General features: G+C 40.0%; 1 protein-coding gene across 3 annotated transcripts; it reads right to left on the bottom strand.

Moving 5' to 3' along the window:
* Positions 1–3,546: 3,546 nt before the first annotated feature.
* On the bottom strand, positions 3,547–6,885 carry LOC146362541 (stathmin-like). 3 transcript variants are annotated; one of them, XM_084919695.1, is made up of 5 exons: positions 6,787–6,885; positions 5,047–5,090; positions 4,752–4,924; positions 4,465–4,656; positions 3,547–4,392 (listed from the first exon to the last, which is right to left on the bottom strand). In XM_084919695.1, the coding sequence occupies exons 2-5, from the start codon at positions 5,060–5,062 to the stop codon at positions 4,315–4,317; spliced, it is 459 nt and encodes a 152-aa protein (XP_084775821.1). In that variant the 5' UTR covers positions 5,063–5,090; positions 6,787–6,885; the 3' UTR covers positions 3,547–4,314. The 3 variants fall into 3 exon arrangements, with proteins under 3 accessions (XP_084775821.1, XP_084775822.1, XP_084775823.1); XM_084919696.1 differs by having other exon boundaries at positions 6,726–6,840; XM_084919697.1 differs by lacking the exon at positions 6,787–6,885 and adding an exon at positions 5,333–5,421.
* Between the last annotated feature and the right edge of the window lie 8,679 nt (positions 6,886–15,564).

The following is a 15,564-nucleotide window of genomic DNA, read 5'->3' as shown; positions in this document are numbered from 1 at the left end:
ACGTCCCCGTTCTCACCTCTGAACTGCCTTTCTTCTCTCTCGCTGTCTCCGAGCATGCCTTCCTCCACTCCTCGTGCTTTGTCATCACTCAACAGTGGCACAGTTTCTACCAGTACTGGAGGTGTTTGTTGTTCACCCGCGCTGATCCAATATGTAAATCCTATTCTTGATGATCCTAATGTTTAATTTTGCAAAGAAATTTAATTTAGAAGGAGGGTCCCGCTCTTCGTGACACAACCCTCCCTATTTATTGTGGTCAACATTACGCCTATCTGGCTTGTGGCCCCTCCATAGCAGGGTGTTCAACCTAAACCTAACATTAGGTTGATTCTTTCCTCAGTTAATACACTTGTGTAATTTTCTTTTCATTTAGTTTTAGATATTTTTTTTTTCAGTTTAGTTTTTCTTATTTAGAAATGTTTAGGTTTTATTGATTTTTTTTTTTTTACAATATATGCTATATTATTCAGGTGTAATATTTAACATGTCCAGAGCAGGAATTATTATATATATTATAATTACATGTGCACCAAAGCTGCCTCTGACTAGTTGATTTGATTGTTAATTTTTATGCAAAACTGACAGTTAGTTTTTGCAAGTATGCAATAGTTTCAATTGTGGTTTGTTTGGTTTATTCATGCCTTGATTTCAGTTAATTTGTTAACTACAGTTTGTTTTAACATGTCTATTGCATTTATTTTTTAGTTTTTAAGTTTTGGTTGGTGGCCTATAGAAACTGTCAGCTGTGCATCTCAACCCTCTAACATCTAAGTTGTCACTGCTGACAACCGCAACTCTAACCTTAATCCTAACTATAACCCTCGGCAATCAGAATCTGGAATTGTTTTTATTTTTTTATTTATTTAGTTTTATTTAATGTAATTTTTTTCCAAAAGCATCCAAAACACATGCTTAGGGTAGCATTAGCATTCATGATGACTTAGACATCAGAGGGTTAAAGATATCATTAGAACTGAGATTTCAATTAATTACCCGCTAGCCTGGTGATTAATTATTCGCATTGAAAAAATATAATTAAAAAGAAAGCTTTTTTTCCTTATTTGGGCTACACTACTCTTAGACCTGTAATACTGATGAACATTCAGTATTAGAGTAACAAACTCATGCCTACCTGTTGAAAGTATCAATGAAAGCTAAGCTTTGTAATGAGCATGGATGAGGTCACATTTAATTTGACACACCCAGACACTAAATCAAACCACCAGCAGAGGGAGACAAAGACTGTGGTTTGTTTGAATCCGAATAATGGACTATTTGCAATTGTGGCCATTTATGTAATTTACACTGATCTATAGCTCTCTACACCTAGTCCCAGTCTAGAAGAAAAATTCAATAATTATCTCATATAGACAAAGTTTATGGTCTAGGACTCGACTTCATTTGTGTTGGAGAGAAGGGTTAGGTTTGTTAATAGGATAAGAAGTCTAAATTGTACCCTACATGTTGCCCTTTAACAGCAGAGATAGGGTCCAGGCTCCACAACAGTAAACTGTAGTGGTAAGGAAGATGGGCAGGCATGTTGGATTCTCAAGCAATCAAAAGCATCAGTATTTTTGTGTAAAAGGACAGGCATTTTTACTTCTGCCTACAATTAGAGAATGTCAACCTTAGCCAGGTCTACCACCATTTACACAGCAAAGAGCAAACATTTAAGCATCTTATATTTGTTAAAATCTGAAAGGTTCATCAAAACGTGGCACACTAAACAAGTCATTTTGAAGACAGGCTAAAGCTTCGTGTACTTTCATTGATTTAAGGCCTCAAAACATCCATCTATTCTCCTCCGCTTTTCCTTATCAGGGTGCCTATCCCTGCTACCATAAGGCGAGAGGCAGGTAAATCCTGGACAGGTCACCAGTGCCTGGTCTGGCCTCAATACAGTTATCTTCTGGGTTTCATTGTGCATATACAGGGAGTGCAGAATTATTAGGCAAATGAGTATTTTGTCCACATCATCCTCTTCATGCATGTTGTCTTACTCCAAGCTGTATAGGCTCGAAAGCCTACTACCAATTAAGCATATTAGGTGATGTGCATCTCTGTAATGAGAAGGGGTGTGGTCTAATGACATCAACACCCTATATCAGGTGTGCATAATTATTAGGCAACTTCCTTTCCTTTGGCAAAATGGGTCAAAAGAAGGACTTGACAGGCTCAGAAAAGTCAAAAATAGTGAGATATCTTGCAGAGGGATGCAGCAGTCTCAAAATTGCAAAGCTTCTGAAGCGTGATCATCGAACAATCAAGCGTTTCATTCAAAATAGTCAACAGGGTCGCAAGAAGCGTGTGGAAAAACCAAGGCGCAAAATAACTGCCCATGAACTGAGAAAAGTCAAGCGTGCAGCTGCCAAGATGCCACTTGCCACCAGTTTGGCCATATTTCAGAGCTGCAGCATCACTGGAGTGCCCAAAAGCACAAGGTGTGCAATACTCAGAGACATGGCCAAGGTAAGAAAGGCTGAAAGACGACCACCACTGAACAAGACACACAAGCTGAAACGTCAAGACTGGGCCAATATCTCAAGACTGATTTTTCTAAGGTTTTATGGACTGATGAAATGAGAGTGAGTCTTGATGGGCCAGATGGATGGGCCCGTGGCTGGATTGGTAAAGGGCAGAGAGCTCCAGTCCGACTCAGATGCCAGCAAGGTGGAGGTGGAGTACTGGTTTGGGCTGGTATCATCAAAGATGAGCTTGTGGGGCCTTTTCGGGTTGAGGATGAAGTCAAGCTCAACTCCCAGTCCTACTGCCAGTTTCTGGAAGACACCTTCTTCAAGCAGTGGTACAGGAAGAAGTCTGCATCCTTCAGGAAAAACATGATTTTCATGCAGGACAATGCTCCATCACACGTGTCCAAGTATTCCACAGCGTGGCTGGCAAGAAAGGGTATAAAAGAAGAAAAACTAATGACATGGCCACCTTGTTCACCTGATCTGAACCCCATTGAGAACCTGTGGTCCATCATCAAATGTGAGATTTACAAGGAGGGAAAACAGTACAACTCTCTGAACAGTGTCTGGGAGGCTGTGGTTGCTGCTGCACGCAATGTTGATGGTGAACAGATCAAAACACTGACAGAATCCATGGATGGCAGGCTTTTGAGTGTCCTTGCAAAGAAAGGTGGCTATATTGGTCGCTGATTTGTTTTTGAATGTCAGAAATGTATATTTGTGAATGTGGAGATGTTATATTGGTTTCACTGGTAAAAATAAATAATTGACATGGGTATATATTTGTTTTTTGTTAAGTTGCCTAATAATTATGCACAGTAATAGTCACCTGCACACACAGATATCCCCCTAAAATAGCTAAAACTAAAAACAAACTAAAAACTACTTCCAAAAACATTCAGCTTTGATATTAATGAGTTTTTTGGGTTCATTGAGAACATGGTTGTTGTTCAATAATAAAATTATTCCTCAAAAATACAACTTGCCTAATAATTCTGCACTCCCTGTATTGTACCCACTTCCCACAGCAGGTCAAACAACAGAGAAGAGGACAAAAATGTTTCAACAGCAAGAGTGCTTTGTTCCATTTTTATTTGTTTTAGTACAACAGTTCAAGTCAACTAGTCACTGTATCTATTGAGATGCCAAAGTGTGTATTGCTCTTCTGCATTCCATGTGTAGAACCCTGTTCAGTAATGTTCAAGATGACATCCATCTCCATATCTGGCATGTTAATTCACAGCTATACAGCAAGAAGTCATGTGCTTTGAGGACAACCCCGTGTTTTTACAAAAGCAAAGAATAAGCAGCAGCACGAAACATGATTTGCAGGAGCAAACAAGCAGAATCTGGGTAGCAAAGCTGCACTAAACACTTGTATGTATAACAGCCGATGCCAAAAATCAAACCTTGTGCTACTTTGAGATTTTTTTTTTTTAATTTAATTTTTCTTTTTTTAAATACACAGTAAGTGCCGAGAACAGGTGTGGTTCACAGGGACATTTTCAAAACGCACTATGAAATCTGTAGGAATAAAGACCTATGCATAGAAACATGCTTCCTCAAAAAGGGTATGTTACACACTGCTAATTTTCAAAAAGGGCAGAAGCTGCACTGACAAGCTACATAATCAGATGAATTAGACAAGAGGGGGAGGGCAGGATGATCCACATGTAAAACCAGCGCAAATACACTTAGCAGAAGAATTGATATCTTCACAAAGTGAAACTTGTATTTACTTCAAAAAGGTGGGCAGTGAACACAACAAAAATACTGACTGAACAAAAAATAAATCAATCTTTGGATACGTAAAAAACCCTATACAATCCCCCGTTTGTAACCTTCAGTCTTCCGAAGTGCCTTCTTCTGAGTTGGGGTCTTTGGTCTCCTTGTTCTTTCGCACCTCTTCCAACTTCTTGTCCTGTTAAACAGTACAAGATTAACATCTTAATAGTACTACATCATGTCCATACAGTCAAAAGAAATTACTGACCTTCTCTTTGAATTTCTCATTCATCGCTGCCATAATTGCTGTGCGGTTCTCTTTGTTAGCCTCCATCTTCTGGTTGAGCTTCTCCTCTGCCATCTTGCTGAAGTTGTTGTTCTCCTCCATGGCTTTCTGTTGCACTTCTTTTTCATGCTCACGCTTCTCAGCTAAGTGCTTCAGAACCTCAGCTTCATGGTTCTGGGAAAGGATGGTTAAAAATACATAAGCTGCTTGAAATAGCTTGAAATAGATTTTAATTATTCCAACCCATGCAAAATATGTCATCTTTTTACCTTGCGTCTCTCCTCTGCAGCGTCCAGCTTCCTCTGAATCTCCTCCAGTGAGACATCCTTCTTCTTGGGAGGAGACAGTGGAAAGTCACCCTTGGCATCAGGGGCAGGAGTAGCCAGGATGACCTCAAAAGCCTGACCGGAAGCCCGCTTGTCGAGCTCCTTAACCTGGATATCTGAACACATCCAAGGAAAAAAAATAAATTTAAAAACATGTTTAAATACTTCAAGGCACAGTGAAAAAAATAATAATAATTAAGAAATAATATAGTGCATTAAAGTGTAAGACGTAGTTCACCTTCAGCGGATGCCATCTTCAGAGACTGCTTCAGGTCAATTTAACTAAAGGAGGGAAACATCAGAGAGAGCCATGTCAGCAGATTATTTTAAAATTACTGACGTCTAGTGGATGATTTACACCATTATCACAGAAATCATCCAAGATTAAAACCTGTCTCACTGGCGACACCCTGTGGCAACACGCAAAACTGCAAGCAACCACCGCCCATCAATCCACACACACATAAAGAAAAAAAGGGAAAAAAATGGTACTGGCATTCAGGGCGGTCATGTTGTACACGCACCATTGTTTATCTCCAGATATGAGGAAGCAGTGACATTCTGATTAAGCCACCAGCAATCGAGCCACTTCAGGAATGAGGAGGGCTTTTCAATAGCCTGCCCATCAGTGAGGGCTGTTAATGACACAAGTCACAGTTAGCTGAAACAAAAGGCTGTGATCGGGCTGGGTAACAGGGCCTGGACTCGGCCTTTGCTAGAAGGCAAATATGCACCAAGAAAAATGAGACTAGTGAGCGATGAGCATATCTGGGAGGAAATGATCATCAGGGAGCACCTGTTCCTTGCACCATGTGTTGGAGCAGCGGGAGGGGAACACAGACACACATCTACACACGTAACACAAAAGCCGACTGAACAGGCATCTTGTCTAATAAAATTGCAGGGAAAAAAATAAAAAAGTAATTCCTCTTAAATGTGAGAAACATCTGTCATTCCATTTAGTCAAGTGGTAATGATGAGTGAATGATGAACCATGACCAAATTCAGCTGGGCTTATTCAATGAAAAGACCCCTCCCCTAATAATTCAAAAAGGCTATCAGCTAGCTAAGTGTGGCGTTAGAAAGCAGCATGAAAAAAAAAAAAAAAAAAAAAAAAAAAAAAAAAAAAAAAAACACCTACTTGGACACAATCTAATCTGAGTGAGGTTTAATTTAAAAAGTCCACACCTTGGTATCCATTGTGACACCCACTGTTGCCATTTTATAGAACTTCTCACTGAATGAGTACAAATGTGCTATTCTGCCAATGACATTACGTTAATTCATGTAAATTTCTTGTTTCTGTGAGGCTGCTGGTGTCATTAGCTCAAAGCTTTAACAAGCACCCTCAAACAAAGGCGCTTTTGGCAGCACAGTGACGAGCAGCTGCAAACAAAGAGGAGCCGAAGGCAGGTCACTGCCACGAGAAAAAAAAAAAAAAAAAAAGAAAGAAAAATCTCGAATAAAGATTTTCTCACAGGCGGCATAAATCGGTGAATAAGGAATTCGCAAATGTCTCTGCAGCCCACAAGTTTCACGAACATAAAAAAAGAAGTCTTCAAAGTCCACCCTCATCGCTGTCGGTGCCAACTGTGCCAGTGTCGCCTACCATACAATAGGCTAACAGCCCGCCAAGCAGCAGACAAAAAGAGCAACAACAATAGGCGTTTCTGTCTCACTTTGTCCCTGAAATGTTACAAAATGAATGCAAATGCCCACGAGGGCGAAAACATCCACAAAAAACTCGCTTGTCACGTTAGTTTCTCACGTGCTGCGCTAACATAAGCGACAAACAACGAAAAGCGTTGAAAGAAAATTGAACATACTGTCGAAAAATTACCGACTCCACTCAAGGATTAACCTCGTTTTGCCCTCATCTCCTCATAACGTTTAAAATTCAGACATATTCCTACTTACAGACGACAAAATAAATCCTGTGGACTTTCTTGGTTATAGAGATGCTGTCAGTCACACCCACCTTCAACAACCTCCGGATGCTGTGCTCTGCTCTCACAGAATTTACCGCGAGCCCTCTGCGCGAGCTTACCAAGCGCGCACATAAATGGACCAAAGCAAGTGCCGTCACGCCGTTTGCTGGCCACTCATTGGCTTACCCCGCTCTCCTGGGTGCTTCTGGCGATTGTAGTTTTTTATGGCTGACAGTAGACATTGTGTTACAGTTATGTTATCGCTAAATATCTGGCCATTTAATGCACATTTTTGCTTAATTAAACAAACCGTGTGAAGCAACAGTCCATAGCAGTGTACTCGAAACATATATAATACCAATATTTACAGGATCATACCCCTAATAGTGATTTTCACCATGGCTCCACCCATTTATTTAAATACGATAGCATGCTGAATGTAAATTAAAAGCCCGTTCCTCTCTCGCTCTCAAAATAAAATAATTTAAAAAAAAAAAAAAGTTTGCTTCTCACTTAACAGAGTAAGATAAGATAAGATAAAACTTTATTAATCCCTCGGGTGGGTTCCTCTGGGAAATTCTGTTTCCAAAAGCACAGCACCGACAGAAGTTACAGTTACAGAATATTATATATATATATATATATATATATATATATACATATATATACATATACATATATACACACACACACACACACACATATTTAAATACAGAGACATATATAAATAAAATATACGAAGGGGATAAATAGAATAAATAGGAATAAAAATAAAAATACAAGTGAATTGCACATTTCAAGTATTGAGGTCTATTGCACCATTGACTATTAACAAAAGTATTGCACAAAAGGTATTGCACAGTGAGGTGAAGAGGCACTACAGCTTAGTTGTTCCCCCCTCCTTTGTCCTCCTGTTTCCCCTCACTCTCCCCTCCAGAGAGGAGTTAAACAGTTTGATGGCGTGTGGGACAAAGGAGTTTTTAAGTCTGTTAGTTCTTGTCTTGGGGAGAAGCAACCTGTCACTGAACAGACTCTTCTGGTTGTTAATGGCCGTGTGCAGAGGATGCCCAGCATTGTTCATAATGTCCAGCAGTTTTTTTAGTGTCCTTTTCTCTGCCACTGTCACCAGAGTGTCCAGCTTCATGCCGACCACAGAGCTAGCCTTCCTGATCAGTTTCTCCAGTCTGGATGAGTCCTTCTTTGCTGTGCTGCTCCCCCAGCACACCACAGCATAGAAAAGTACTCCAGCAACCACTGACTGGTAAAACATCCTCAGGAGCTTCCTGCAGATGTTAAAAGACCTCAGCCTCCTGAGGAAGTACAATTCATGTTTAAAAGGGTTTTTTGTATTTGTTTTCAGTTTGTTTGGTTGGGAAGTGCTAGTGTTTTTGTTTGGAAAACAAAACAAAAACATAAAATCAGGTATTCGTTCAACCAAATATACACATTTTGATACATGTAATGTTTCTGGAAAACCTATATGGAGAAACACAGTTTGTACCGGCCCTGAAACATATATAGTTGAGATTTAGTTGTCTTTCTTCTTCTAGTCATTATTTGCTAACCCATTCAATACCCTGTGAATTTCAGTGTAATCTGAAATGCACTTCCTGAGAAATGTAACTACGCATCATGTCTATGCAGCCAGCAATAACTAATTGACTCACTGTGTACCACCATTTCCCCCTACCAGTTTCCAGGTACTTATTCTGCAACCATTTTTCAAATTGATCAGAAGAGAACAGATCAACTTAAATAGAGACCGCCAACTAGTGTTTTGGCAGCATAACTGCACAACCACACAGACACACTATGAAAATGTACAGCAACAACAGCAATGGCCACTTGCACATGCTACATCATAGGCTCTACATTTATCCACTACACAGGTCTATATTAAACGTAATTATGACTCTGCCTATACATATAAAAACAGTACATTTGAAAACAATTTTAAAAAACTAAATAAAAAGCCACCACTCCACTTGACTACTGTTTGTTAACTTTTAAATCACAATTTGAACTGTGAGAATAAACACCACCCTTGCCCCCTTCATTCATCAAATACCTGCAAACTAAAGACTTTATGTTAGCGCTCCATCTAACAATATCCACAGGTTACTAACACATGGTAGTAAATGTATTCTGGTATAAGCCTAGAAAACTACAGAACTCCATAACGTAGACCTTGTCACAGATACCTGACATTTTTTTCATTCTTCTACTTTTTTTATTTAATTTTTTAAATTTATTATGACTAATATCATCGTTGGACCAGTTGTTATGATTCATCAGAACTTGGTGGGTTGTCCCCCGCTCTCTCTTTTCTTCACTGTCTTTCACACATTCTCAAGCTTAGGCGTGGGCTTGTCTCTGGTCTGTTCCTAAGGGTGGAGCTTCTTAGTGTGGCTCTGCCCTTCCTCCTTGTTGACTGCACTGAATCATCAGGCTACTAGTATATGGAGAACAGGTGGTGCTACAGTTCTCTGCCAGACTGGTGTTGTTGCTGTACATCTGAAAGCCCTGTTTGGAATTTGCTGGCACAATAACCTACTTACTTGCAGTATGGTAACAACCCAAGCTGTTTTGTTTTTCCTCCTCATCAACACTCTTGTTCAGTTATCACATCAACCTGTTCTATTTTCTTAATGAACGGTCAATTAATTCTCATTCTCTCCTCTGGCAGACCTCCATTAAAATTCACATAACTTTTAAATCTGCTTGTTGTGTCTGTTTTGTGGGTCCAGCCTCACACATCACACACAAAGACAGACAGAACAGTCTGGTCATAATTTGGACCCCACTGGGTCAGCTGCAGTACAAGAAGCCCTGTCTAAGAAGGAAGCGCTTTTGAGTCAGGATGATCTGGTTCTACCTGAAAGAGTGCCACACAGAGTTAACATCAGAGGAGCATACAGAAGAAAGATAAGACATTAAGACCATCGACTATCCAAATCATAATACCTGCCTTTAAAGTATACACAGCACCACCATCTTTTCCAAACTAGGTCTCAAATCCATATCATCTGGTCCACATCTGAGAGTGATGAATGGAAAACTGCTTTTAACACTCTGGTTGGTTATTTTGCTCCAGCAGTTTGCCAAGCTCTGGCTAATATAATGTTCAGATATCTTCAATTTCTTCTTTTTTTTTGTCTATTTGTATAACATATTAATCTTCTCAAATCACTTTCTCAACACCAGGAACATTCAAAAGATCCTCCTGAGACTCCTTGAAAAGGGATTTTATGTGAAAGCTCCATGGTTCCTTCATTAGCTTATTACATCTTGGAGAGTGGTCCAGTAAAGATGGAAAGCTGTTGTGGAATGACCACTCCCACCAGCAGCAATGAAATCCAGCATTTCTTTGGGTTTGCAAACTTTACTAAAGATTGAATAGAAATGGAAAGTGGAAGGAATACGTTGAGAACCTCCTTAATCCCACTGGAACGTATTCTGTAGAGGAAGCAGAGTCTGGGGATGAGGGGGTCAACTTGTCAACTCGTCCGGGATGAGGTCACTGAGGCAGTTAAACAACTCCTTGGTGGCAAGGACCCTGGGTTGGAAGAGGTTTGCCCTGAGTTCCTGAAGGCTCTGGATGTTGTAGGGCTGTCTTGGTTGACATGCCTCTGCATTGTTATTTATTTTCCACTTCTCTCTAATTTTTAGTATTTTTCTTTCTGAGGTGGAGTTGAGAGATTGGCTTGTCTCTGGTCCCCTCCTTAGGGCACAGCTCAGTGTGGGTTAACCATTCTTCAGCTGTTGGCAATTGAATCAACAGGGTACAGGTATAAGGACAGATGCTGCTATACTTCTTGGCCAGACCATTCTCATCTTTCACCTGAGAGCCTTATTGGAAGAAGAATCAACTAACTTGCAATCTGGTTTTGTTCTTCCTCATCAATACCTGGACCTCCGAACATCTGCGACCCACACTTAGCCTGTCTGCCCGCTCACCTCCTGCAACCTGAGGATACCCACCTGCTGACTCAGTACTTATTCCATACTCTGCCTCTCTGCAAGTGAATTTCAATCTGATTCAATTAACTTACCAACCTGCTATATTCACTTCCTGGACAATAAATTCATTTTCTTTCTCTGGCAGAGTTTCTGTGACCCATTCAGCATTGAAGTTGTTCTAATTCCCCCATCCGCTCTCTTATCTAATCACTTTTCTACCATAAAATTAACTTAACTTAAGATGCTCCCTGTTAAGTCTGCCTTGTAAGTCCAGCCGTTCTTGCATTATGACACCAGTTCACCTACAGTCAAGGGTAATAATGCAGCTTCAGACAGCGAGCATCCATCCTACATAAGCTCTCATTCTGACCATCAATCCCCCTGATGAATGTTATCTTACACTTGATTCTGTAGATTTCTCTGAGGAACAAAAGGGTGTCGGTTGTCCTGTCCTGCTATGTTTGAACTGAAGAATCTTTTCAGACCAGTGTGTCAGAATTCAGTCTTTCTTTTCTGCTGATACATACTAGTGGGGTCAGCAAACACAGCCATTAAAAAGACTATTTTAGCTGCTTGCTTATTTACAAGGGGTCGCCGTACTGAGTAGTTCTACATGATTAAACCCTTCATGCTTCTGTATTGTTGCCCCTAAACTGGGTTAAAACGGTCAATCACTTTTACTGCAATTAAATACCAAGATGTTGTTTTCAGCAGTTAAAATGCCTCATGTGCTGCATATTTCCATCTAATTTATTTATTACATCCAATCTAGTGATAAACAGTAGCTTTGAAGTCCTACCTCGGAATCTTTTTCTCTCATGTGGCACTGGTTTTTTGTTTTTTTTTCAATAAAACCACTGTGAGGCATTATGTAAATTCCAGGAGCTACTGCTGAATTCGGCTTCTATCGACCATTCTCAGACTATTTGATTTTAAGTTATTTTTAGCTCTGTGTTATTCTGATGACAGCAGGAGCAGATCAGTGTTTTTTCAGTCACAGTGATGCTTTGCTGAAAATATTTGTAACCACAGGGCCTACAGTTTAATCTATTTTTATTGCTGTCACGTGTATTCCATTTCATCTTCTGATTTGGGGCAGTGATGTAGGTTGGTTTTGAAGCTGCTTTCAGTGAAATGTATCAGCAAGAATTCAGCCTATATCCACATGAAATACTCTTTCCTCCACCAGGCTGCTGACCAGTGCCTAGTTATACTAATTGGATGGATAAAGGCAGATCCAGTGTCACTAACAAATTAGTAGAATCACTAGCAGGCAGGATGGCTTCACTGAAGTAAAACAGAATTACTCATGAGTCCTCAGAAGTGGCTCAGTTCACAGTAGGTTAGGGAAAATAATTAAACAGAAGGCACATAAGACAAATGACTATCAAATTAAACGGGAAGAAACTTAACACTAACAAAACTGAAGATTTGACAAACCAAGAAGGGATACTGGGAAGGCTTGAAATAAACTAAAACATTAAGATTCAAATATAACTTTAAACATCAGCAGAAACAAGAATGCAAATTAAGATGAACTAAAGAGGACAAAGAAATGGATGCAACCACAAACATAAAGAAAAATGCTAAAAGCTATAAACTAAGAATGCAAAATATCAAAACTTGGATTCTAGTCAACAACAGAGAATGCTAAATAATAAAGCAGATTTCAGAGTTCAAAAACCACAAAATCCAGAGTCCGAAACCACAGACCATGACAACAATTAGAGGAAAGGTGCCTTTGAGTACTATATCCACTGTTGGAGCATGATCTGTGCAAATGACAGCTGATGAAGCTGTGTGGGTGACTTTTAGAACTTCTTTAGAACTTTCCTGAAAAAACAAACAAATAAAGACACACACATGCATGCACATTATTATCATCACATAGATCTATCTTTGTCTTGATGCATGCTCAATCATCCGAGTAAGTAAAGGTTCATTCTGTTCAAGTGTTGAAGTCACTTGGATGAGTGACGAAATGTTTCTCCCACTGAAAATGCTACGTCCAGATGAACAGAATCAACCTTTTGGGATTTAGGATCTTATGCTGTGAAAAGAGTTTGCCAATGTTAATATTAGACAAAGATAACCCAAGTAAAGCCAAAATGAAGTTTGATTTCCCTTCATATATGAAGAAAACCTTTCACAATTGGTCATGGAATGCTCATTTTTCCCAAGGGACTGGTAGTTGTAAGTTGTTGTCAGGTGGTCATTAGTCAGTCTGTGTGACAAAGGCTTTGTTTAAGTTAACTGTCTGCTGGCTTTAGTGTGAAAGTATTATCAGTCTCCTCATCATTTGAAAACTTAAGCTATGCCAACTGGCTTTTTTTCTCTCCAGCTCCACAGTTACTAGGCTTGTATTGGGGTGCAGAACAGTATTATAAATGAAACCTGATCAAATCAAATATTTCATTTTGCGTGATATAAGAGAAAAGGGCCCAGGTTGTGCTTCTTCTACTGTTTCTTAAACAATGTCAGAGGTAGCAGTGAGAAATAGTCATGACAGTAATGTAAGCTGACACACAAACAGTTTGGTTTTGCACAGTCTGATGGCAGACTGAGCACCAAACTGATATCCGACTGAAAGACATGCACAGCAGACCTTTTCCACCACATGTGACAAAACCTCAAAGTGGAATGTTAGCTAGCATGTTAGGTTCAAAAATCACAGCCAAAAATGAAGCAATGACCCTGCATGCTTTATATCAAACTATATTTTGAATCTGACTTTGCTGTTGGCTATTTTGCTCTCATGATAGATGACAGTCAGTCTGTCGTAGTTTTCAGCTATCAATAGGATCAATAGGATCAATAGGAGCCTTTAGTGTCCTCTGTATTCAATCCCAGTCAGCTGAGTGTGGCTGCGGAGGAGCAGATGGCGTTCACAGCCTGCCAGCATCAGTCTCCCTCTCTAACTGGATCGCTGGTGCTTCGCAGGACAAAGACGGGTGAGTGAGACACAGACACACATTGAGATGGGGAGGGCAAGGGGAGGCACAGAAGGGCTGTCTGTCAGCACTGTCCAGAGGCAACACCAGCCAAAATCTGCAGATGTGTGTGTGTGTGTGTGTGTGTGTGCGTGTGTGCGTGTGTGGTAGAGGATTTGGTCTCATTTGGGGAGGCAAGACTTTGTTTGTGTGTGTGTTTGTGATTATCTTTTCATACATTCAGCCTTGTGGCTAAGACTGGGGCCTGAAAAAAAATCTGTTTTTGTAATCAGGTCATTGCTTTGAATTAGGAGACTTGATTACTCATTTGAAATTTTCTGATGAGTTTTCATTAAAACAGAAAAAAATCTATATTAATATAGAAGTACATAAAAGATTCGATATGCTGGTACATGCTTACAAGAAGAGAAACTGTCCACAGGGTTTGACTACATGGACATTTCAAAGCCTTGTGATGAAACAGAAGACAAGCGGTTGCATGATGGGGGGGTTGCATTATCTCCTACTGGGCAGCCACTGTGTCACCAGCAGCTGATCTACAGGAAGCATTCCTCTTTAGTTGTAGGAGTAGTGGAACCTTCTTTTCAAAAGCAGTAAGCCATGCTGGTGTGTGTTGTGGCTGGGCCTGGAAGCCTGACCCATTTTTTAAGTCCAGACAAACACAGTGTGCTGCACCACCAGCCTGCCTCCTCCCCTCTTTCCCTCCCGTCACAGAAACAATGAGATCCAATCATTAGCTGATCTGAAAATGGTAATGCTTTAATTGTCGACAGGAAGCCTGGCAGGTATAATGTGCCTCTGGGGCATGGTAAGGCAAGTGCAGCTGCAGGTAGATGTATCCCAGTGATGTTTAACTGTTGGCGGGTAGCTGTTTAGGACTAAAGTGCAGCTGATGATTCAAATCTCAGAGTAATCAAATGCTACTTTACAGAGAGCCCAAAAGCCCTTTTTGTAAATACTGCATGCAAGACGATACAGTCTGCCTGTTGTTACCATGGCTTTAAATCTATAGGACGTGTTTAACTGTAGCGATAACTTTTATGTAACTGTGAGTTACATAACAACCATCTCAGCTGTTTCCCTCTCTGGGAGTCTGCAGGCTATCTAGTAGTGGTTTCAGCATGCATGCCCCCACCCCCATTCCTGCTCTGCAAATGTGTGCACAAGGCTGTGTGTATGTCAGAGTGATGGCTGCTCACATGCAGATTGAACCGTAGAAATGTGTTGTGTTTTAAATTCAGAACAAGGGAGGGGATTTGATCATTGTCTACAAGTGAACAGTTTTAAAAAACAATAATTAAAAATAAAATATTGATAAGCATTTGTGGCCCGTTGGGTAATATTAAACTGTTGATATATTTTATTCTTTGCCTTAATGTTTGTCTTAAATATGACAGAATAACCACAAATAGAAAGAAAATCACTGTGAATGTAATAGGAAACACAGATCACTGTGTATATGAAATCTATCTGTGATATTCACATGGTTTTCAATTAGGCTCGGCATATCAGGGCCGTATTCTTTCCCTAAAACTAATCCCATTAATCGGTTATTGGTCATTTCCAGAATATCTAGACTACATATTTCTCTTCATTAAGCATGATCATGTCTGGAAAAATGGAAAAGTGACGTGATACAGACAAATGGCTATATAGACAAATACGACCATTCACTAGCTTAAAAGTATTGTCTAACAGGCGAGCAATGAGAAGGGCCATACCCTGAGGCATTAGGGCAATAATAAAGCCTTCCACCATGTGGCCCAAAAGAGAAAGAAATGTGGCCCATGTGGATAAAAGTTATTATTTAGAACACACAGGATTACCTGTGAGCAATATTATGGTCTTAAAAGCAAAGTAATTTTTATTTGCTAAGATGTGTTCCTACACAGAGCCCATGTAAAACCTAAACTCTTT

This window comes from Perissodus microlepis, chromosome 22, assembly GCF_051167445.1.
Source record: "Perissodus microlepis isolate ML-2025 ecotype Zambia chromosome 22, ASM5116744v1, whole genome shotgun sequence".
NCBI lineage: Eukaryota > Metazoa > Chordata > Actinopteri > Cichliformes > Cichlidae > Perissodus > Perissodus microlepis.
Note: the sequence above shows the minus strand (reverse complement) of the source record. Positions and strands in the feature narration are given on the sequence as shown.